The sequence below is a fragment of the Staurois parvus genome, unplaced genomic scaffold (assembly GCF_062004578.1).
Source record: "Staurois parvus isolate SC_StPar_1 unplaced genomic scaffold, SC_StPar_1.0 ptg000347l, whole genome shotgun sequence".
NCBI lineage: Eukaryota > Metazoa > Chordata > Amphibia > Anura > Ranidae > Staurois > Staurois parvus.
The window spans coordinates 13,751,465-13,776,355 of NW_028318143.1; the positions used below are offsets into that span (position 1 = coordinate 13,751,465).

General features: G+C 43.0%; 1 protein-coding gene across 1 annotated transcript in view; it reads right to left on the minus strand.

The window, feature by feature from the left end:
- The window catches only part of FAF1 (Fas associated factor 1), a 426,653-nt gene that overhangs the window by 354,582 nt on the left and 47,180 nt on the right, over nucleotides 1-24,891 (minus strand). Inside the window, exon 2 of the mRNA XM_089684458.1 lies at nucleotides 8,139-8,207. Coding sequence (XP_089540584.1) covers nucleotides 8,139-8,207 — 69 coding nt within the window. The remainder of the gene's footprint in view (nucleotides 1-8,138; nucleotides 8,208-24,891) is intronic.

The following is a 24,891-nucleotide window of genomic DNA, read 5'->3' on the forward strand; positions in this document are numbered from 1 at the left end:
CCTCCAAATTAAAGCGAAGCTAGAGCTGAATAAAAGCCTCTCAAAAGCTGCAGGTGCTGTAAGCGAACTGTCACAGACTTCTATGGGGGCTTTGAAGACGCTCTGAAGCACCACTAAACCAACATGAGGTATAATTTTGAAGCAAAGCAAATGCCAAGTGTAAACAGAAATGTAAGCTTGCCCTACTGAGGATTTGCCCCCCTTCCTGACCAGGCCATTTTGTGTGTAACGGAGCTGCATTACTTTAACGGACAATTGCGCGGTCATGCAATGCTACACCCAAATTAAATTTACGTCCTTATTTTTCCCCATGAATTGAGCTTTCTTTCGGTAGTAGTTGATCGCCTGTGCAGTTTTTATTTTTTGTGCTCTAAAAAAAAAGACCGACAATTTTGAGAAAATAAATATTTTTTACTTTGTGCTATTAAACATGTCCAGTAAAAAAAACTAATTTCATCATAAATTTAGGCCAAAATGTATTCTGTTACATGTCTTTGCTAAAAAAAAAAATAAATCCCAATACATGTAAATTAATTGGTTTACGTTAAAGTTATAGCGTTTACACATGGCGGAATATATACTGGGATTTTTTATTTTTTTTACTAGTAATGGCGGCGATCAGCGAATTATAGAGGGACTGTGGCGGGCATTCTGACACTGGGGGTTACTGACTTGGTGTGGTGTCACTAAAAAAAAAAAAAAAACCACAACACTGACACTGTATTATTGGCACTGGGCAGGAAGGGGTTAACATGTGGGGCGATCAAAGGATTAACTGTGTTTTATTCTGTGCTGTGTGCTTCACTGTAAGCACACTGCTTTGGATGGCTGTACTGTGCACAGCCATCCAAAGCAGTGTGCACAAGCTGACAGGGAGAACTGTATTTTTTACATACAGTTCTCCTCGTTGGAGATGCTCGTGAATTACCAGGCGCCAGTGAGTCATCACCGGCCGGGACCCAGTGATTGACAGCCGCAGCCGCAAATTGAAGCGTGGGTAGGGCGCGTGTATATATACACGTGATTTTGCACACCCGTGCCGCCCTGTAGCAATATATCTGATATAGGGAGGTCGGGAAGCGGTTAATATTTTATTTAGTGATAGGTGCTTTGTTTGGTGTTCAGAGTGCTGTAAAAAAAATGTGTCAATGCCAAGTTTTGAAGCTAATATAAATGAGCCCAAAAGGTATTTATCTCCTAAATGTTAAAATTATAAATTTTTTCGATATAAATTGGAAGCTTTATTATGTACAGATGTTCATGTACATTCATGGCCAAAAATATTGGCACCCCTGCATTTCTATCAGATAATGCACCACTTCACCCAGAAAATTGTAATTACAAATGTTTAGCCATTCTCATGTTTATATTGGAATGACACAAAAAGTGGAGAAGCAAAAAGCCAAATCTGACACATTCCATGCAAAACTCCAAAAATGGACTGGACAAAATTATTGGCTCCTTCAGTTTAATATTTGGTAGCACACCCCTTGAAAAAAATAACTGAAATCAATGGATTCCTGTAACCATCAATGAGTTTCTTCCACCTCTCCAATGGAATATTGGAACGCTCGTCTTCCACCATCTGCTCCAGGTCCCTCAGACTGGAAGGATTCCTTTTCCCAACTGCTGTTTTGAGATCTCTCCACAGGTTCTCTATGAGATTGAGATCTAGACTCATTGCTGGCTAGTTCAGTACGTGTCCTTTGGGCCATTGTCCTGCTAAGACCCATGACCTCTGACGGAGATCCAACTTTCTGACACCAGGCCCTACATTGCACCCCAGAATTCTTTAGTAGTCTTCAGATTTCATAATTCCATGCACACGGTCAAGACATCCAGTGTTTGAAGCAGAAAAGCAACCCCAAAACATCAGTCAACCTCCACCATGTTTGACTGAAAGGGCTGTATTCTTTTCTTTAAAAGGCCTCATTTCTTTTTCCTAAAATAGTAGAATGATGGGCTTTACCAAAGATCCGTAATTCTGTTTCGTCTGTCCACAGCGCATTCTCCCAAAAGGATTTTGGCTTGCTCAGGTAAGTTTTGGCAAACTCCAATCTGGCTTTTTTACATTTCTGTGTCAGCAGTGGGGTCCATCTGGTTCTCCTACCATAGTGTCCCTTTTCATTCAGATGGCGACATATAGTGCAAGCTGAAACAGTTTTTCCCTGTGCCTGTCAGACTGAATTTGTCTGGAAGTTGATCAAGGCTCTTTAGCCACCATTTGAACAATCCTTTGTTGCAATCTTTGATCAATTTTTCTCTTTCGTTCACATCCAGGGAGATTAGCTACAGTGCCGCATTACTCTCAACCATCCCCAGTTCCTTCTCAGTGGGAAATCTCTCCTACGATTCTTCCTACATGTTTCCAGAGCCATATTAGACAATCACCAAACCCCTTCTATTGACTGGACACCAAGTCATATTATAAAAAAAACTACTAACACCCCAACCTAATGATGCACGATTCTTTTAGGAATAGACAGTCCTCTTGGATCTCCTTCAAGAGCTTTGATGAGTTCAGGACACTGGTATGTGCCAATCGTACTCCCTTCCCCCCATCTCCCTTACCTGTTATTTTGAGTTCTATTCCGAAAACATACTCGCTTGCCCAGGGAATCCAGTGTTTTCCTGCAGAGATTCACTTATTTGCTGCCACAGCCTATGTCCTGGTCCTGTGCCACCATCCTTTTCTCTGTAATCAGGAGTTGACCGTCTATTCCGGGTTCCCCTGATGATGTGCCTCCAGCCATTCTATATAATTGCACTTGCAGCCTCCTGTGTTATGTGACGGAGATATCCCAGGAAGCTGCGTGAGCATGGCATATTCTTGTCCACAATAAAAAAAAAACCTGGGGAGCCTTTGGATAGTGAAGGTCTGCTTTAAGCCCCCCTTTCCCAACCATTTAATCCCCCCCCCCCCCTCTTTTTTTCATTGGGTTTCCCTCATGAGCTTTTCTTAGGCTGTAGCAGCCATGCTGTGCATACATATCTGTTGCTATCCCAGACTCTGATTTCTTTAATTAAACATCAGAAATGACAGAGCCTATTCTATGACACATTGTTCACACATTACAGAATGTTCTGTACATAACGCCATGTACTCTGAAACCATGTCCAATATGCTTGTACCAATGACTGTGGTGGACTGACGTCTGTTGAAGCGCTTCCTGTGCGTCACCTGCACCCCCCCCTTTTTCTTTCTGTACCCAATCCTTTTTTTTTTTCATTAGTGAACAAATGATTATGCACAGCCTATAGCACATTAAACCCCAAAACCTCCTGCTGCAGGTATTTCAGCCAGAAATTGGCTATTTAGACAAACCAGCCCATCTAATTCTTATACTAAGGGCAATCGGGCATCAGGGTAAGGCAAGATCAAGGTCTCATCATAGCACAGCTATAGCAGCAACATAATATAAACCGTGGAATGAAGAAATAGATGTTCCATTACAGAGTTCTGTGGGCACAGGTACTTTCTATCAATTGAAAAAAGGGTGAGTTCACTCTCCACAATAAACATTCATAGCTGTGTGTCCTTTTAACCATTTGATGCAAATGTAACATTAAAAATACGAGAGCTCTGCTCAACAAGGAACAGATACAAAGAACGTGCTTTTGTTTGAGCTCAGTACAATCCAGAGGACAGCTGCTGCAGCACTCTATGCTTGTATACATGTAGCTGCACATATGTAACATTCCAGTAGATTCTAAGTTTCTGTACTTGCACACTAGGCATTTATCCCGTGTGCGTTCAATCGCAGTATTTTCATGCTCGCGGCAGGTATAAGTACAGGGTCCAGCCTTGCTGCCTGCAGCCTTGAAAGTCTATGGCAGGCTGAATGCTGTACTGGGTTGTACACACATTTAGGGCCCTATGCGCTCAGGGAAAAATGCCCAAAAAGTAGAATACCCATGTTCTGGGCATATTTCCCTAAAACGCATACAACACTATGCAAGTACCACAGCCAGTGTTCAGTCCCATCAAGCCACAATGTATTCCTCCTGCAGGGAGCGGGGCTGGATGCTGCCTCTGAGCCTCTATCATTAAAATACCAGGATTACTCCTCTGTTCAATTTTTTTGGCCTCTTTATTTTGTCAGATGGCTATCTGAAACTGCCCAGGTTTACTGACCGATGGAATATGTTCTACCCTACTGGGGTTGTGTTGTCTTGTTTAATACATCATTGGTTGTTGTATTCTTATGTGCCTATATACTCTATGAATGTGTTTGTTCACCACAACTCACCATGTAGGTGGACTATGTTTCCGATTCTTCTGTATATACTTTCTTATATTATATTATAAAAATATTGAAATATAAAACACCAGGATTGGATGCACACGGGGTAAATGCTTAGTAAGTACTTTAGTGCTGGGAATTTTAGGGGTCATTCACACCAGTGGCAGCATCACACCTTGTGTAATATGAAGGGTGTGATGCCGATGCATCGCACGTACATTTCATTTGCAACAGAACTGAGTGATGCATTGCACAGACATTTCATTCATTTTTATGCACCGCACTGGTTGCAAAGCACTGTACTACTTCCTAACATGCTGTACTGGAAAAAGAAAAAAAAAAAGTACAGCATGTCCTACTATTTTCATTGCTGCAGTGGTGTGAACTGATCCATTAGGATATAAGGCAAATTGCCTTGCAAGATGTGAAATTGCATGTTAACCTGCCCTCAGCTGTTTGTTACCGGATACTATGCACTTCATAAAGAGCTTATGGACACTTTTGACAGGGTAAAGCAGTGCCTGTGTGAATGTAACGTGTGAATGAAACACGTGTGTGTGTGTGTGTATGTGTTTTCTTCACTTACATTTTTGCTGATTTTTCACCCTGAGACTTCTTGTTCATTTGACCCACGTAAAAATTCAACATTCCCATGCACAGCAATCTGTCCCAGCAATAGCCTCAGTAATGTTGAGGGTGTGCATCGCCAAGTTTATTATCACTGTAATACTGAGGCATTGTACTGATCTCCTGCAACTTCAGGCATTCAGCCTGAAAAGTGGAGCCACACTCCCACTACAACACAAAGTCAAATGCAAGGCCCACGGGCCGAATCTGGCCCACCAGGCAATTTTCACGTGGCCCTTGAACCTCTCCTGTAGCTGTGGCACCCATCTTGTCTCCGTCCCCACCTTGTCTCACCATTTGGCAGCAGAGAGGAGGACAGAACTCCTTCTACAGATCCAGCGCCTCTCTGTGCAGCCGCTATACCCCCTCGTATCTGCCTCCCCTGGTCTAAGGATTCAGCAAACTCCGGCAGCTGAATCCAGCACTCGCCCTCCTCTGAACCCCGTTGTCCTGCTTCCCAGCTATACCCCAAGGTTCCTCCCTGCAACAGCAAAAGGTAAAAAAGAGGTGCACTGTGATGTAAGGGAGAGTGGGGGGCTCTTGACATCTGATGTAAAGGGGGTGGGGTGCTCTGGACATCTAGTCTTTGAGATGGGAAGCACAGTGGCTAAATGGTTAGCACTAGGGTCGTTGGATTGAAACCCAACCATGGCACCACCAGCCTGGAGTTTGCATGTTGTCCCGGTGCCTGCGTGGGTTTCCTCCTGGTACTCAGATTTCCTTCCACACTCCAAAGACATGCTGGTAGGTTAACTGGAACCGGTCCATAAATTGTCCCTAGTATGTGTATGTATGAATGCGAGTTCGGAAACCTTAGATTGTACGCCCCTTGAGGGTTAGGGACTGATGTGAATGTACAACATATAATGTAAAGCACTGCGTAAATTGACAGTACTATATAAGTACCTGTAATAATAATAACAATAATAATAATACAGTGCATTCAGAAAGTATTCACAGCACTTAACTTTTATCACATTGTTATGTTACAGCCTTATTCCAAAATGGATTGAATTAATTTTTTTACTCAACATTCTACAAACAATACCTCATAATGACAACATGAAAGAAGTTTGTTTTGAAATCTTTGCAATTTATTAAAAATAAAAAATAACACATGTACATAAGTATTCATAGCCTTTGCCATGACACTCAAAATTGAGCTCTGGTGCATCCTATTCCCATTGATCTTCCTTGAGATGTTTCCACAACTTGATTGGAGTCCACCTGTGGGAAATTCAGTTGATTGGACATGATTAGGAAAGGCATAAACCTGTCTATATAAGGTCCCACAGTTAACTGTGCATGTCAGAGCACAAACCAAGCCATGAAGTCCAAGGAATTATCCGTAGACCTCTGAGACAGGATTGTATCAAGACACAGATCTGGGGAAGGGTACAGAAAATTGTCTGCAGTATTGAAGGTCCCAATGAGCACAGTGGCCTCCATCATCCATAAATGGAAGAAGTTTAGAACCACCAGGAATCTTCCTAGAGCAGGCCGCCCGTCCAAAATGAGCAATCGAGGGAGAAGGGCCTTAGCCAGGGAGGTAACCAAGCGCCCGATGGTCACTCTGAAAGAGCTCCAGCATTTCTCTGTGGAGAGAGTAGAACCTTCCAGAAGAACAACCATCTCTGCAGCACCCCACCAATCAGGCCTGTATGGTAGAGTGGCCAGACAGACGCCGCTCCTCAGTAAAAGGCAAATGGCAGCCCGCCTGGAATTTGCCAAAAGGCACCTGAGGGACTCTCAGACCATGAGAAACAAAACTCTTTGGTCTGATGAAACAAAGATTGAACTCTTTGGCCTGAATGCCAAGCGTCATGTCTGGAGGAAACCAGGCACGGCTTACCACCTGGCCAATACCACCCTACAATGAAGCATAGTGGTGGCAGCATCATGCTGTGGGGATGTTTTTCAATGGCAGGAACTGGGAGACTAGACAGGATCAAAGGAAAGATGAATGCAGCAATGTACAGAGACATCCTTGATGAAAACCTGTTCCAGAGCGCTCTGGACCTTAGACTGGGGCGACGGTTCATCTTTCAGCAGGACAACGACCCTAAGCACACAGCCCACATAACAAAGGAGTGGCTACGGGCCAAATAAGTGAATGTCCTGGAGTGGCCCAGCCAGAGCCCAGACTTGAACCCGACTGAACATCTCTGGAGAGATCTGAAAATGGCTATGCACCGACGCTCCCCATCCAACCTGATGGGGATTGAGAGGTATTGCAAAGAAGAATGGGAGACATTGCCCAAAAATAGGTGTGGCAAGCTTGTAGCATCATACTCAAAAGGACTTGAGGCTGTAATTGGTGCTAAAGGGGCTTCAACAAAGTATTGAGCAAAGGCTGTGAATACTTATATACATGTGGGGGTTTTTTGGTGTTTTATTTTTGATAAATTGCAAAGATTTCAAAACAAACTTCTTTCACATTGTCATTATGGGGTATTGTTTGTAGAATGTTAAGGGAACATGCTCTGACAAGCACTGTTAACTGTGGGACCTTATATGCCTTTCATAATCATGTCCAATCAACTGAATTTCCAACAGGTGGACTCCAATCAAGTTGTGGAAACATCTCAAGGATGATCAGTGGGAACAGGATGCACCGGAGCTCAATGTTGAGTGTCATGGCAAAGGCTGTGAATACTTATGTACATGTGTTTTTTTGTTTTTTTTTCATTTTTTATTTTTAATAAATTGCAAAGATTTCAATACAAACTTCTTTCATGTTGTCATTATGGGGTATTGTTTGTAGAATGTTGTGGGAAAAAAATGAATGTAATCCATTTTGGAATAATGCTGTAACATAACAAAATATGGCAAAAGTGAAGCGCTGTGAATACTTTCTGGCTGCACTGTAGATACAACCGACCCCCTTGAGAACAACTATACGGCTGATACGGCCTGCAATGAAATTGAGTTTGACACCCCTGCACTACATCACCACAGATATGGGTTATGCCCGCTCTCGGTCAATCCTGCCCCTCTTACGGGAACAAACACGCAGCCTATGTTAACATGAAAAGCATCATTATGACAGGCCATCATGCAACCCAATATGGGGTTGGCAACTCTATAAAAAAAAAAAAAATGGCTTTACCTGTTCTTTAACTCTTCAGCATCCACCAGAAATGAACATATTAGTTATGAGTGGTCCCTTTAATGTTGGTTAGTTACTATGAGTTACTGCACTTGGCACATTACTGACATTTGCATTGCATCATTTCATTCCCTTAATAAAAAAAAACCGAAACTTACTAATAAATCCCAGTTGTTCTGTTCCAGCAGTGTGATCGCTTCATCAATATTCTCGATGCCAGTGCACGCCTGGAAGAGGAAAAGAGAATACAAAGAGTTACAAATGGTTGAACTCTCTAATTTCAGGCTGGCAGTAGAACGTTCGGAGTGCAGCAGGGATCCAGGTAATGTTTTACCACTCTCTGAACTACATGTGAACTCTAGCTCCATACAGCACCAGAGGACGGCTACCACTTTTCCAGCAAAAAACCTTAAGACAGGATACTTTCTGAAGGGAAAGTATGGTGTATTTTCAGTAAGCACATATTTTGTGTTTTTATAAACGTGTTTAAAAAAGGAGACCTTACATTAAAATTAAAGCAAAACTTTACTAGCCAAAAGAAAATGTGAGCATGGTCTCTCCTGCAATAAAACTTGGGACCCGCCTGTTTTAGGGCTCATGAACACTGCAGTTGATAAACTCACATTTAGGAGCTGTTCAGCGGTTTTTTCAGCAGCCCCTGAACTCTCCCTAATGTTTTCCTGTGTGTCCATGTACACATCGTCGTTTACAGTTGTTTTCAGGCATTTGAGTTTACAGTCGTTTTTTTGAACGCAGAAAGCTTGCATTCAGCAGTCAATTTTATCAGCGTTTCAAATGCAAAATGCTTGTAAACGAGGCTAAACGCAGAAAATCGCGTTTATAAGCCTTTACAATTTTTTTGTACTCTTCCAGTTCCCGATGCTGTCCAGAGCCTTTTTTCATTATGAAAAATGCATGCAAAGTGTTTTCAAGGTACTCAAATGGACAAAACACTGATCACAGGATGTTCCTACCAAGCTTGTTACACATGACCAATTCACACCTCAGACCTCTCCCACCCTTGGAAACAAAAAGATATGTTAATGACCATTCACACCTCAAATTCCTCATAAAGACCCCCTGCCAGGTGGCCTTAATGACTCCCTCCACCAGACACCTTTCCCACCCTTGGAAACAAAAGAAATGTTAATGAGCAACTCACACCTAAGCTAATCTCTACACCTACTGCTGTCTCTGCTTCTACTCTCTGTATTTCTCTGAAACAGTCTGAAATAGTTAATAATTTACCACTTTTCAGTGCATTCTGGGCATTTGGGAGGTTCTCCTGTGCTTATCTTTAAAAAACGCTTCTGAACGCAAACGCGCATAAACGTGTTATGTAAATGTGGCTAAACAGACATTTTTTAACCTACGTTTTCCAGCAGTTTCCATCGTTCAGAAGTGTCCCATGTACATGGGGCCTTAGAATGAGCATTGAGCTGCACATGCCTCACTCAGTGTACACTTTCTGCAAGCTTTGATGTCAGAGCAAGTTAAGGACTGTGTGCATGTGCAAGTACTTATGCTATCCAGGGCTGGCTTACCGGGAACCTCACAGACCTCATGTTGCTGGAGAGGAGGCAAGAGGGAATATAGTTCCGCTTGAGGGAATATAGTTCCGCTTTAGGGTCTACCCCCCCCCCCCCCCCAACAATCATGTAAAAAAAAAGTCTTATTGGAAAAAAAAAAAGTGCAAAAGAGAAAGAAAAAAATAAAAAATTACACCCCAGCTTTCACCTGCTTCCAACTGGCACTGATGACATCACTGGGTCATACCACAAGATCCAGGAAAACTGAGGATCCTGAATCTAAAATCTAATGAGAAGACGCTCCCGCATTGTGCAGGATATGGGATCCTAAGCTTTCCAACGATCCAGTGACATCACCCTCAGCTAGACAAACGCACAAAACTAGGTGTAAGGTTTTTTGCTTTTAGGGCTTGTTCACACTTAACTAAATTCTAACTGTTCAAAAACATCCCTATAGCGTTATTATTGGCGTTAGACAGGCGTTAATGAGCTTTAGTATGGGCATTTACAAGCATTAAAAATGCTCCCCAAACACCCTATGTGCATTTTACAAGCGTTAAAACTGCACCACAAATGCCTATAATAAACTCTAATGGTATCAATGCGCCGCAACCGCACTGCAAATGCCCTTCAAGCGCATGCCAGCACATTTGTAAAGTATCACCATAGACTTGAATGGAAGGTGTTGAAAGGCTTCAAACTCGTCCAGACTCGGCATGAGGCTTCAATTTTGAAGGGACGCAACACTAACGGTTCATGTTTTCATAATGTGAACAGCACTGTGTACAATGTGAACAGCACTAGTATAATTTGCATAGGCATTTGAGGAGCATTAAAAATGCCCCTCAAATGCCTGCTTTCAATGCCAGCGTGAACTAGGCCTTACTGTGCATGTTTCCTTTCTTTTTTTTTTTTTTTAAGCACATTTTCTTGCAAAGTCAGCTAAAGGCCTCAATCACACGGGCTGATGTAAGCATATATCCATGAAAAGGGCTGTCTTTGCCCACACAGGATGCACAGGTGTTCTGTGCATCCACGTGCAGGCAGTTCCATTCATGTCTATTGGGAAGCAGCAGCTGCACAAACACACTTGCTGGTCCCAACTTGAAAGCCGTAAAGGTGCAAGTGTGTGTCCCCAAGGCAAGCTTAAATTACTGTATGTGCTTAACACACGGTTACATTCTCGTTTCCTTATTCTTATTTCCGCATTTTCTGCATTAAGGTTAAAAACCTTCTGTGTGCAAACTACCCCATAGCCCCCCCTCACTTACATGAGCCCAATCTTGACCCAGCAAAGTGTACGAGACCAGCTGCTCTCCCTGCTCTCTCCCTCCTCATTGGCTCAGATACAGCAGTGGTAGCCAATTACTCTCGCTGCTGTCAATCACAGATAGCGAGGATGGAGAAGGGGGTGGGGCCGAGACCCGTTCTGTGTGTCTTATGGAAACAGACAGCAGAACTCCAGAGTGAACACGCATGAGTGCCCCCCATAGCAAGTGCTTGACTATGGGGGCACTCAACAGGGGGGAAGAGCCATGAACACCAGCAGGGGACCCAAGAAGAGAAGAATCAGGGATGCTTTGTGCACAGAGCAGGTAAGTATACCATGTGTTTGTTTTTATATTTCATTTAGTTTCACTTTAACCACTTCCCGACCACCCACAAAGTACTGCGGCAGGTACAGGCAAAGCGACGTACCCATATGTCGCTCTGGCTGTACTAACACAGGGGGTGCGCAGCGCTCCCACCTTGCAACTTCTGTGTCCAGCAGACACAGCGGAATGAAGATCCCGGTGAACGGGACCCGGTGATCATGTGATCGCTGTGCGATCACATGATCACAATGTAAGCAAAGCTGTTATGAATCAATCTCATTCATAACAGCTCTGCTCCTCTTCCTAGTGAGCTGTGATTGGCCCACAGCTGTCACATGATACAATCACAACACCCTGTACCAAGTGACCAGCTCCAGCCAATCATAGACCACTAAACTGAGCTGTCAAAACTTAACTCATTCATGACAGCTCAGGCATTCAATGCATTGCAGGAGAAATTATCTTTATTTCTCCTGTAAAGTGAAGAAAAAAAAAAAAAAAAAAAACAGGCAAAAAATCAGGAATTCCCTGATCACCACCACCACAGTAGTACAGTAGAGCAGTGTTACTATGGTAACATTATACTATTCTGATAAAAGTATTAAAAAAAAAAATGTGAGAATTTGTTTTTACTTTTTTTAAGTTTTGTTTTTTTTTTTTTTTTTTTAACTACTTGCCAACTGCTTACCCGCATTTTGGGGGTGAGCAGCAGCTCTTGGCAAAGCGACGTAATCTTCCGTCACTTCCTATTTTGGGGTGTGAACGCACCTGCACCCCGCACTGCCCCCCCCCCCCCCACCCATTGATTCAGGGAGAGAGAGAGGGAGGGAGAGCACGGCACCGAGTAAAAGCACTACATTTTACACACACGTTAGATTAGCACATTTAACCCTTTGATTGCCCCTATTAACCCTTTGATCACCCCGTCACCCAACCAATGCCATTAATACAGTGTCAGTATATAGACTTTTTCACTGATCACTGCATTACTGCCTCTAGTGACATCAGATAGTGTCAGGGTCAGTAAGTGCCCCACCCAGCCAGGGTCAGCTAACGTTAAAATTGCCCGCACACTATCGCACTCACGCTATAGGTCGTATAGTGTTTGTACGGCTCAAGATATTGATCACGTTCAGAACTATACTAGTGCCTCCTTTGTATAGTGTCCCTAAAAATGCAAAGTTGGCATGATCAGCTCCGTTCGCTGCCAGCACTAGCGTTTAGCCCCTCCGCTGTTTTTCACAGAAGATTTGTATCAATTGATTAGGGCCAAGGCAATTTATACGCACAACAATAATTCACCGCCCACCCAAATTCAGCTCTTGCCAGACAATTTGCATGGAAACCTATCACAGTTTCTGAATGTAAAACTCTTTTGGGCCTAACCCTCAACATTACAAAAAAGAATGAATTGCGGTCATATTGATCCACAGAGTCAATTCATCGTATGCCCATGTTCTCTGCGGTTACATATATGCCCAACATGGAGCACCAATGTACTGGTACGTCGCTGGGCTTTGAGTGGTTATTCTGGGATGATGCACAGGCATCATTTTGTTTGCAGCTAGCGGTTGGCTTTCCTAGTGGCCAATTAGCTGCTGAATTGTTTTTACGAGCAGCGGGAAGGGAAGGAACATCAACCCCCCCCCCCCCCCCCCCCCGCCCACTGCCTTCCACAGTTCTCTTGGGCTCTCCTGTCCCACAGGGGAATCAGAGAATGCAGTCGGCAGTTCTGCTGGCTGACCATAGAGCTGATCAGAGACCAGAATGGCTCCAATCATCTCTATAGTCTAAAAAAATAAGAAATCGGAAGCTACGAGCATTGCATCACTTTAGTTTCGCAGGATATAAACAGCAACCGTGTGCGCAAGCGTTGACCACCATGCCAGTATGTAAACAGCGGTTGCACCATGTATGTGAGGTATCGCTGTGAATGTCAGATCGAGGGCTGTAATTCGAGCACTAGATATCCTGTGTAAATATAAATTGGTGACCTGTAAAGGCTTTTAAAGCGTCGCCTATCGATAATAAAAAAAGTATGTACTTTGTTGCCATTGCACGGGCATGCACAATTTTAAAGCATGTCATGTTTGGCATCTATTTACTCATCTTTTATATTTTATCAAACAATTGGTCAATATATTGTGTTTTTGTGAATTCAAATTCTAAAAAGTGTATTTTTCCCAAAAGATTTGTGTTTGAAAAATCGCTGCGCAAATACTGAGTGACGTAAAAATTTAAACACCCACTGTTTTATTCTCTAGGGCCTCTGCTTTAAAAAAAAATATATAATATTTGGGGGTTCAAAGTAATTTTCTAGCAAAAAAACTGTTTTTTCATGTGAACAAAAAGTGTCAGAAAAGGCTTGGTCTTCAAGAGTGGGTGATGTGTGGCATAAGCATCTAATGTTGCCCCTTAAATGCCAGGATAGTAGAAGCAACCCCCCAAATGACTCCTTTTCCAAAGTAGACACTCCAAGGTATTTGCTAAGAGGCACTGGCGTTTATTTAAGCCAGTGTGCATGGAGCCTAATAGATTCCCTTTAACATACAGTTTAATGTTAGTTATACTAGCAGCATTTAAATACAGTTGCAAGAAAAAGTATGTGAACCCCTTGGGATTAAGTGGAGTTTTGCATGAATTGGGCATAAAATGTGCTCTGAACGTCATCTAAGTCACAACAATAGAAGAACACAGTCTGCTGAACATAATACTACACAAACATTAGATGTTGCCATGGTTTAATTGCACATAACATGTAAACATTCACAGTGCAGGGAGGAAAAAGTATGTGAGGCCCTAGCTTAATGACTTCTCCCAGAGCTAATTGGAGCCAGGAGTGAGCCAACCTTGACTCCAATCAGTGTGATATTGGATGTGTTGCTGACAGCTGTCCTGCCCTTAAAAAACACACACCTGTTTTGGGTTTACTGGTTTCAAGAAGCACTGTCTGATGTGAACCATGCCTCGCAGAAAAGAGCTCTCAGAAGACCTACGATCAAGAATTGTTGACTTGCCAAAGGAGGGTCAACCAGTTATTAAGTCCAAAGGTTCACATACTTTTTCCTCCCTGCACTGTGAATGTTTACATGTTATGTGCAATTAAACCATGGCAACATCTAATGTTTGTGTAGTATTATGTTCAGCAGACTGTGTTCTTCTATTGTTGTGACTTAGATGACGTTGAGACCACATTTTATGCCCAATTCATGCAAAACTCCATGTAATCCCAAGGGGTTCACATACTTTTTCTTGCAACTGTATATATTTCACTTTGCTAGACTTAAGGGCATTTTTACATTTATCTAAAATTCCACTTTAATGTGCACAATACACAGGAAATGTTGGCTATGTGACCGGAAATGAGCTAAGAAAAGATCTTCATACCCCCAACATCCATATACTGTTTTGCGCATATGACACACAGATCTGCGAACCCAGCACTGGGTTTCCTCACTATCACTATTCCTGATATTCCCAAAAACCACACAACCCAATTTGTCTTTGTGGAGCTTCATAATATTTTATATCTTAAAGCAGCCCTTCTAAAACCTTTTTAACATGAATTGCTGAAGGGACCCCTGCTTACCTGCCATGTGTACAGCTCATGGTACATTAGTTTGGTTATTACTGGGAAGAATGCTCCTTACTTTTGTTGTCCTTGGAAAGAATCCTCCCTTTGCAGATAGCTTAAGGCTACGTTCACACCAGCGTTGTCAGCAAGTGGCAGACAGGCGTTTGGGAAGCATTTTACCGTTTCTTAAATGCCTGGGAAAATTCTGCACATTGCAGCACATAGTGCTGTTCAAACGGGAGCGTTAGCATTGCGTTGCGTCGCGGCAAGTCAGGAGGAGTTGAAGCCTCCTATTCAAGTCTATGGTGCCGCTCTGCAAACGCCCGGCCGGCGTTTGCGGTGCGGTTGCGAGGCGATTGCGGAGCTGTAACACCATTCAAACGTCATTATAGGCGTTTGTGGGGCGTTTTTAGCGCTTGGCAAACGTCTAGCAACCTCCGTTAAACCACCCATGCGGCGTTTGCGGAGCGTTAAAAACGCCCCACAAACGCCGGACCAATGCTTGTCAAACGCTATAGTGGCGTTTGGCAAGAGTTGGAAAAACAGTCAAGTGTGAACGAGCCCTAAAAGATCACTATTGTTAGTGGTTACTTATGAGAGGCAGAAATTACTTATTGCTCAAGGAATCCTCAGCAATATCTGGAGGAATTCTAGTGTTCTATGGAACCCTGGTAGAGAAAGGCTGTCTTAAAGTGTATCTCTGGCCAAAAAAAAACAAAACATATTTAGTACATCTCTACATCACATTCACATGTTATCCCCCATAAAACACTCCAAGTAAAAAAAAAATACCTTTCATCCAGAAATCTGGTGAGATCATACCTTCCTCTTTAGGCCAACAACACAGTACCTTTTCTGAACTTAAATCTCAGCCAGCATTGTCAGCCCTGCCTGCTGGACAACAAAACTCCACCTATCCACATCTCTCTCTAGACCACTCTACATAGATTTATGGATGGATTATATATATATTTTTTAAATATAAATTTATTTTATTTAATTATTTTTTTTTACAAAAAAACAGTGCTGCTGCCTCTCAAAAACCTGCCCACACACTGTATGTAAGAAAAGGGCTTTAGGGAGATGTAGCTCTGGGGGATGCGACTACATTAATAGGAACTGGGCTCTCAGCATCCACCCTTGATACATTCAAAGGGAATAAAAGCTGTTTATTCCTACAGAAACACGGTCAATAAAAGAAAATTACGCAGGGATGTAATCTAGGTGCCTATACATATATTTTGAAGAAAACAAAAAAACATTCATGCAGAAAACCCTGCAGCAGCATAAAACGCAGATATACAGTTATAGCAATAAATCCACAACTCTAAGAAAGCCATTGAGTGCCAACTGCAACCCACCCTCATTTAGGAAGAACAATGGCAACATGTAGTCATTTTTCATTGTTATGACTGCTTTAACTGCTATGGGTTATTGCACATTACTGATCCTTACACAGCCATACTATAGATCTACTGAACACGGCCAAAATGTAAGAAGGCGGCTTCAACTTAAAGTGGTTATAAACCCATACATGTACCCAGTGAAGTGACTGACCTCAGGTGATACACAGAGATAAAACAAATCCTCCTACATACGTTGTATCTGTCTATCTGCAGTCTTCTCTACATCTGTTCAAAATGCTGCATTTTAAAGCTTATCTGAGGGTTCAGAAAAAAAAGGTGGTGCAGAGTTGACGTCATACTCTGAAGAGCTCAGTGAGGAGAGCTCTGAGAGTTGTTTGGAGGAAAGAGACACACCCCCCTCCACACAGCACACAGAAACAGAGCTGAGGCTGTCAATCCGCTGAAGATTCCTCCCTTGTCACCATTTTTCTCTTGGTGTCAGGAAAACTTGCTAGAAATGATTTGTGCTGATAGCAGAGGAACCAAACAGACAGAAATGACACTTCATGCTCTTAATTAAGACAAGTACACACTATGGAGAGGATACACTTTGTTCATATTTCAGGTTTACAGATGCTTTAAACTGAATTAACTGGTGACACCCTACTACAGCCTCTCAAACTTTTCAACACAGAGAACCCCCTGAAATAATTCTCTGGTCTTAGACATGTTCAGTAAGGTTGGAAATTTCAACACTTAGTTCAAATTAGTCTTCCTGAAACACATTAGAATTGAGGAAGCTTCTCTTCAATAAATACGTTCTGGGAAGTGCACAACTGTAGCCCTTTTGGTAAAAAGTTATTAGACATCAACCAACAACAGATGTTCACTACCAGCCATGGGTCTTTTCTACCTAACCAAGTTTATGATAAAAACTCCTTACTGACACACCTTGTAAATATCCACTAGAGAATGTCGTGGAAGCAACACCATCCACCAAATAGAGATATGTACTTCAACAGGATGAACAAAGCTATGTTTATGGAGGCCTGGAGTATGAGAAGTAAACACATTCTGATGAAGCGGTAATCCTGATCCAGGCATACCACATAGCTCGGAAATTGTCATGCTTATCTCATAAGAAGCTCCTCCATCAACCATTTTGCTAAAATGGTTGATGGAGGAGCTTCTTATGAGATAAGCATGACAATTTCCAGCTATGTGGTATGCCTGGATCAGGTTTACCGCTTCATCAGAATGTGTTTACTTCTTATACTCCAGGCATTTTTTTTGACCCTTACCTCCTGAAGCTATATATATTCATGGGTCTGGGTACAGGGGACCACAAGTCCATGATGATGACATCAAACACTTCCAGACCCAAAGAGCACCCTATCTGGTCCCATTGTCAGTGTCCACATCATGACCAAGTTTTAGAGTAAGTTTTTTAATCTAGACAGAGGAGATAAAAATTGTATTCAGTCATGGGGCTGTAAAGCAATGGAATGAGTCGGGATGACCAGGAGCAACAGCGGGGGGCAACTAAGTCCCCCCTACTCATGCTCATTCTTATTTCGCTGATGTTTCCATTTCATAATGTCTCTACACCTCCAACTTTTTCTAGCCCCCTACCTCTCTCTCACACCAATGCTTCTCTTTCCTAAACTTTCTTTTTCATAAACCTGAACATCAGTTACCCACATTTTGTACCCATAAAATTTAGACGTTTTATTGTAAAACACTAGAAGTATTTATATGTATGTAAACTACAATGGCAAGTATTGTGAAAGTTTACTTATCCCAGAAATCAGCTTTAAAACAAGACTTTGGTATCAGCACAGGTAATCCATCTTACTGAATCTTTTATTGGTTTTAACTGGATTCACACAGTTGCTGGATGCAAATGGCAATCCATTGTCTGGGCCACACTCCCCCTGCTATAAACTGATAATCAGATCACCGGGAGGGACACAAAGGCAGTAGGAGCCCATGGCACATATAGTTTACATACCTGTACCACACTGCCACCGACTGCACACATATAAACTGAACTACGAAGCGCTGGGCAAAGATCAGAACTGGCTGCCAAGCTCTCCTTTTGCTCGCCATGTGAATTCAGTCTTACAATGTCAAATATATGCAGTAAGGCTAGGTTCACATGTGTACGGGTGGTGCCGCTGCGGATCCGCAAGAAAATCCGTGCAACCGCACAACCCGTCCAGAGGAATGCAGACCCGCGGGCAGGTGCCATTAGTTCTAATGGCACGCCGCCCGCACTGGAGAATGCAACCGATGTTCCCGTGCGGGCTGTGTTTTCAGAAGAAGTGCATAAGACTCTGCGTGTCACGGGGCACAGGAGTCCATTCAAATGAATGGGCTCTCGTGCCCGCACAAAATGCAGCCCGCATGGCCGCATATATTGTAAGCTCCACGAGCAGGGCCCTCCTATTCCTTCTGTACTGAAATGTATTGTAATTGTAATATCTCCCTTATATTGTAAAGCGCTGCGCAAACTGTTGGCGCTATATAAATCCTGTATAATAATAATAATAATAATATATGTGAACCAGGGCTAAACCAGTATTAAACCAAAAATCAAAAAAGTATTAATCTCTTAGATTGTAAGCTCCAAGGAGCAGGGCCCTCCTATCCCTCTTGTATTGAACTGTATTGTAGCTGTATTGTCTCCCGTTATATTGTAAAGCGCTGAGCAATCTATTGGCGCTATATAAATCCTGAATAATAATAATAATTATATTGCAGCTTACCAATTGTTAGATGTAGTGGCTGCTTTAGCTTTCTTTTTTAGGCTTCCTTTTATTTTTGCCTAGAGTGTTGAGACACCACTGACAGGGGTGCTTACGATGATCAGCTTTTACTTATGCAAATCATTTATCACAAATTGAAAAAAAAAAACTGCTTACAAAGTGTTAGCTGGTGTTTGGCTTCAATTTGTTAGCATATCTAAATTTGCTGGTAAATCTAACACTCCCCTTCCCCCCAGACTGACAATGCTGCTGTCCTGCTTCATCCAGAGTCAGAGCACTCTAATAAAGGAGGTGTGTTAGGGCTCGTTCACACTAGGCTGTTTTGCCAACGCTTGCCAAACGCCCCTATAGCGTTTGGCAAGCGTTGGTCCGGCGTTTGCGGAGCGTTATTAACGCTCGGCAAACGCTCCGCAAACGCCGCATGCGCGGTTTAGCGGCCGTTGCTAGGCGTTTGCCGAGCGTTAATAACGCCCCACAAATGCCTATAATGCAGTTTGAGTGGTGTTACCGCTCCGCAAACGCCTCGCAACCCTCGCAACCGCACCGCAAACGCCGGCCGGGCGTTTGCGGAGCGGCACCATAGACGAGAATAGGAGGCTTCAAAGCCTCCTGACTCGTCCAGAGGCGTCTGTTTTGCCGCGACGCAACGCAAACGCTCCCGTTAGAACAGCACCATGTGCTGTAATGTGCAGAATTGGCAGAGGCGTTTGGGAAGCAGTAAAAACGCTTCCCAAACGCCTCTCTGCCGCCTGCACACAAGGCTAGTGTGAACGTAGCCTTACTGGCAAAATCACCAGGTGAAAACAGAGGAGAAAAAAAAGTAAACTTTCACAAAAAAAAAACCCTCCTGTAAGGTAATGTCATAGTATGCATCTCATACTAGCACATTATGAATACTTACCTTGGAACGAAGCCCTCTGTCACCAGCACTGTCACCAGCGCTGTCACCACTGACATGACTTCCATCTTCACCCAGTCTTCGTTCCAGGTCTGCCGGCTGCGGTCGTTTCAGTGGCGGAGCCGCGATGTGTCCGCTCACGTGCGGTCTCTCGCTCTCGTGAGTCTCAGTTGCGGCACGGAACTCTGAGGGGACAACATGAGTATGCCGTCCTTTAAGAGCGCATGCGCCGGAGACATCATGAGCTGCACAGAGAATATCTCCTAAATGGTACACATTCAGGAGATATTCCTTGTACCTACAGGTAAGATTTATTTTAAAGTGTACCAATGGTGTTTACTACCCTTTTAAAAAAGAAAACTATTGCAGCCACCACATCAAGTGATTGGTAAGCTGCAATATATTACATTTTTGGTATGGAGTTTAATACCGCTTGAAAAATGCAATTATCCTTTAAGCACCATAATTGTTTCTGCCTATCTGTTCCCAACATGCAAAGGTTAAAAAAAAATCTGACACAAAAAAAGAGCAAAGAAAAAAAAAGTGCAAAAAGACAGCGAACAGAGGAAAATCATTTCAATTTCAAACAGCCTTCAGGGCCAAATCCATAAAGTTCATAGATACGACCTGCCAAACTCAGAAAACAAAAGGTGTACTGTGAGCAGACATCAGAACACACAGCACCCTCCAAGAAACGCAGCCTGTTCTGTAAAATGAACCGACTTATCGCTGAGCGGGTAAAGAAGACATTATCAGCTCCATGAGACAGAAGCGAGTCAGAATGACAATCCTTTAGGCCATTCCCTCACACAGTAGTAAATCACAAGATGAGAGACAATGAACAACGCTTCTCACATCTATGATCACACAGCAGAACACCCTACAGTCATCTCATACCTAACAAGTGGTTGCGCTTACCCAGAAAATCCAACTGACAAACTTAAAAAAAAAAACCCACAAATTCAGCCTCAAAAAAAAATAAACAATCATTTAGCTAAAGCTTCACCTCATACTGTAATAATCTGTAGTACATCCTTAATGCTAAACTAAATATTGGCATCAGAAGAATGCGAGGGATGGAAGCTCCCATTCCATATTGGAAAATGACAGGTGGCTTGATAATGGAAACATGAACATACACCACCTGACCAGCTGGTGGAGCTATGGAGCTTCACTGGTGCACGGGCCCAAAAAAGTCAAATTAGGGGAAAGAAGAAGAAAAAAAAAGAAGAGCGAGATTTGGCAGATGCAAGGTTACTGCAATCTAAAAATGCTGGTCATGGGCTGTCTCTGGATTCCTACATTTCCTTAGTCAGAACTCAAGATTTGAAAACTTGTTCAAAACCAAACCTGCACAACCACCAATGGCAGCCCCCAATTTAATAGAATAACAGATTTCCGTGAAAGCAGAACACATATAATCCAGTTATGTATTCATTTAGTAAATTCATTTTCTAGCACAGCTACTGTAAGCAGCTAAATCTACAGCTAGCAAATCAATCTGTATTTATATTAGCCGCCTCTATGATGTGTGACTGCCAATTGGTTAAATTCCGCTCTAAACAAAAACCCCATACGCAATTAAGGCATGACTTGGAGGATTCGAGTTGTGCTGTAGTTTCAGCACAACTGGTGTGCAGAGATTGCCTACTGGGAGAAGCGAAAGGACCATCAGTTCTCTGCTTCTCCCTCTTTGCCCCAATGAAAGCTATTGTGGGTCCTGGACTAGGCGGTTTTGCTCAATTGCACTGTAGTCTGCAGGGAGGTCCAGGGCCTGGCTGAGCTCTTTTACAGGAGTGCCCAGATCACAACAAGAGCTGAATAGAATTACAATTCTCTAGGAAGATTAAAAAAACAATAATCATAAAACAGTTCAGATATACTGTATGTATTGCATCTGTGAACATGTCTGGAGTTCTGTTAAAGTGAAAACCACACATTGCGAGGAATGATTCTGCAAACACTAGCAATGTTAAAGATGACATTCTCACCACCTACGCATGTATACAGACTTCTAGTAAAGTTCTAGGGGAAGTTTTGTGAGAAGGCTTTCATCTTTCCATTTACTTTAACCATTAACCCCTTCATGCCTAAGGGTAAAACAAATCTTAATGCCTAAGCACAATTTTGCAACGTTGACATGTGGTAGTAAAACCGTACATATCATCACAACTACTTTGTACATCCAGGTGGATTATACCGCGTTTTTTTCAGGACAAATTGAGCTTTCATTTGGTGGTAAATGGTAATGAATATCTCCTGATTTTGTTTTTTATTATCAAAGGAAAACTGGCCCAAAATAGTAAAAAAAAAATATTTTTTTTTTAATTTAGCTGTGTGTTTCTTGTTACTACCATAACCTACCATCAAAGAACAACCCAAAATAAATTCTCCAGACGATCGCAGCGATACCATATATCTGTATGTTATTTGATACCCACAGTACAGCCCAGAAACAATAGTGCGCATTTTGTTTTTGTCTTTTTTTTTTTTTTTTTACCTAAAACACACTGACACCAATTTTTTTTTTTTTTAAAACCCTGACCTTTGACCTTGACCATTCACTCTGACCTTGACCCAAACACTAACCCTGGCACTGAACTAGATCAAACCTTGATCTAGGTATTTTTTCTTTCTTTATAAATTTTATTTAAATTTTTTTTTGTAACAAACATTTTCTCTCTATGCCAGGAGTTAGAGAGATACAATGTATCTCTCTTCTCCATTCATAGAAAGAGAAAAAAAACAAGGGGGCCGGGCTGCACAGTGACTTATCACTGTGATAGCCAATTAGGGGCTATCACAGCGATCATGTGACCCAGAATCAGGAGTCCCGGGTCCCGATCGTTAGAACGGGACCCGGGGCTCTCAGTGACACCGCGGTCTTTGTGCTGGGAGCGCGCTCCCAGCTAAAAGACAGGGACACAAATATGAAGCCCCATGCAAAAAAGCCCAGTTCCGTGAGGCCGCATATTTGTGTGACGTCGGCGTCAAGGGGTTAAGGAACATACAGATTTATACTGTAAATCAGTAGTGATCCAGCCAGAAAGTCTGTTTTTCAAAAATACAAGCTGTCCTGCTGATGTAACAGTTAGAGGGATGAGACAAACCATTTACTACTGTCAGGTGCTTACAACGAACAGCTTTTATTTATGTAAAACCTTTATCCCAAAGGGAACAAATTTATTTGCTGTAACTGCAGCAAGTTTGGATTTTGAATTCACTTTGTATTAAAATCTGTACACCTAAACACTCTTCCCCCCCCCCCCGACTGACAATGATGCTATTCAAAAGGTGCTCCCTGTGATCCTTCATCCAGAGTGGGGGCACTCTGCAGCTGTCCTGCTGCTTAGTAACCACACAGGTGCCATTGACAGAACTCCTTGCATTTTCCTTAATAAAGGAGTCCAGCCTTCAGCAGAAGTGGTGTTACTGGCAGGATCACTAGGTAAACCTGGGGCTTTACATACATATTAACCACTTGCCCTCCTGAGGATTTCCTCCCCTTCCTGAACAGGCCATTTTTTGCGTTACGGCGCTGCGTTATTTTAACTGCCATTACAGCCCTGGGCTCCTGAGGAAGAGGCAAGTCCTCGAAACGCGTCAGCCTATTGGATGTCTACACTCCCTATTGTGGACTGTTACTCAGCGCGGTGTTGACCCAGCTGTTCGTTATGATGTGCCTTGACTTTGTCATTTGTGAGTACAACACATACTTTATTTTTTATTAAACATTTTTTATGGTAATGCACTAGGCCTGTGCTCCCTCCGTTTGTTCTTTCCTCATTCAGTGCTAGATTAAGGGGTGTGGGGCTGGGTTGGAGGCACAAATGTGCTAGATGGGGTGGGGGGGGGGTATTGAAGACATAGGTGTGCTGGATGAGGGGGGGATTGGAGGCATGGATGTACTAGATTGGGGGGAAGGGGCTTGGATGCATGGATGTACTAGATGGTGGGGGGGGGTATTGAAGACATAGGTGTGCTGGATGAGGGGGGGATTGGAGGCATGGATGTACTAGATTGGGGGGAAGGGGCTTGGATGCATGGATGTACTAGATGGTGGGGGGGGGTTGGAGGCATGGATGTGCTAGATGGGGAGTGGAGGCAAAGGTGTGCTGTGCTGGATGAGGAGAGAGGGAGATCGGAGACAGATGTGCTGGACTGGGGGGGGGGGGGTGATCAGGGCAGCAATTATGGAACAGTGGACAGTAATGGGGGCCTCCAAGGACAGTAATGGTGGCAAGGCTCAGTAAAGTAATGTGTGGGTGGGGGGGGGGGATTTGTGAAGGGGGGTAATTTTTGAAGTGTCTATATAAGTACGGTATCCACCTAAATGTACCAATAAACAATTCACACCCTATAGTATAAAGTTTCACTTTCACCCTTAGCATATTGTGGAGATATATAATTTTTGAAGTGGTGAGAGCTCGGGGGGAGGGGGTGAAGATCGGTGAGAGGGCAAACTGGCATAATAAGGGGTTTCCCCCTATAACAGGTTTTTATTGTCACTCTTTCTGGCCAGCCTATGATCCTAGCCAGTGTTACATCAGGGTTATTGGCTGGCCACTCGGCTGTAAGTCAGGAGGCGCAGATTACAAAAAAAAAAGAAAACTTGCTCCCAACTTTTTTACTGGCTCCTAGAGTCAAAGCAAATTTGTTGAGCCCTGATATAGATCTCAGTGCCAAGGGAGAAGGGAGTAGGAAGGACTGCATCAAGGGTGTAGAAGGGTATTGGGGGGGGGGGGGGGTGGGAGGGAGGACTTTCTGGGATTTTTCATATAACACAAACAAAAAAACTACCCATTCAGCAATACGAAGTGATTGTCTATTTTCGGTACGGATTTCAAATGCAGTATATACAGAGATACAGACACACACACTATACCAACTATATATACATAGGATGCCACTGAAACCACTATACAAGCTCATGCACCTTGATACATCCCTCAACAATCCACAATACAAAAGCCTGGAATGAAGACTTTCACAGATGCCAACAAAGCCGCACCGCAATGATTACACCAAAGACAACTCCGGCGTGCTGGCTGGAGATGCGGCAGATTTATTTAGCTCATAACAAGAGGCTGATTTTGCCGGCAGGAATGTCAGACAGGTAACCTGCCATACGTGTCATCACCCTTCTCCCAGAATAACATGTAATCACATGGGGAGGACAGGCAATTAACAGATATTACTCA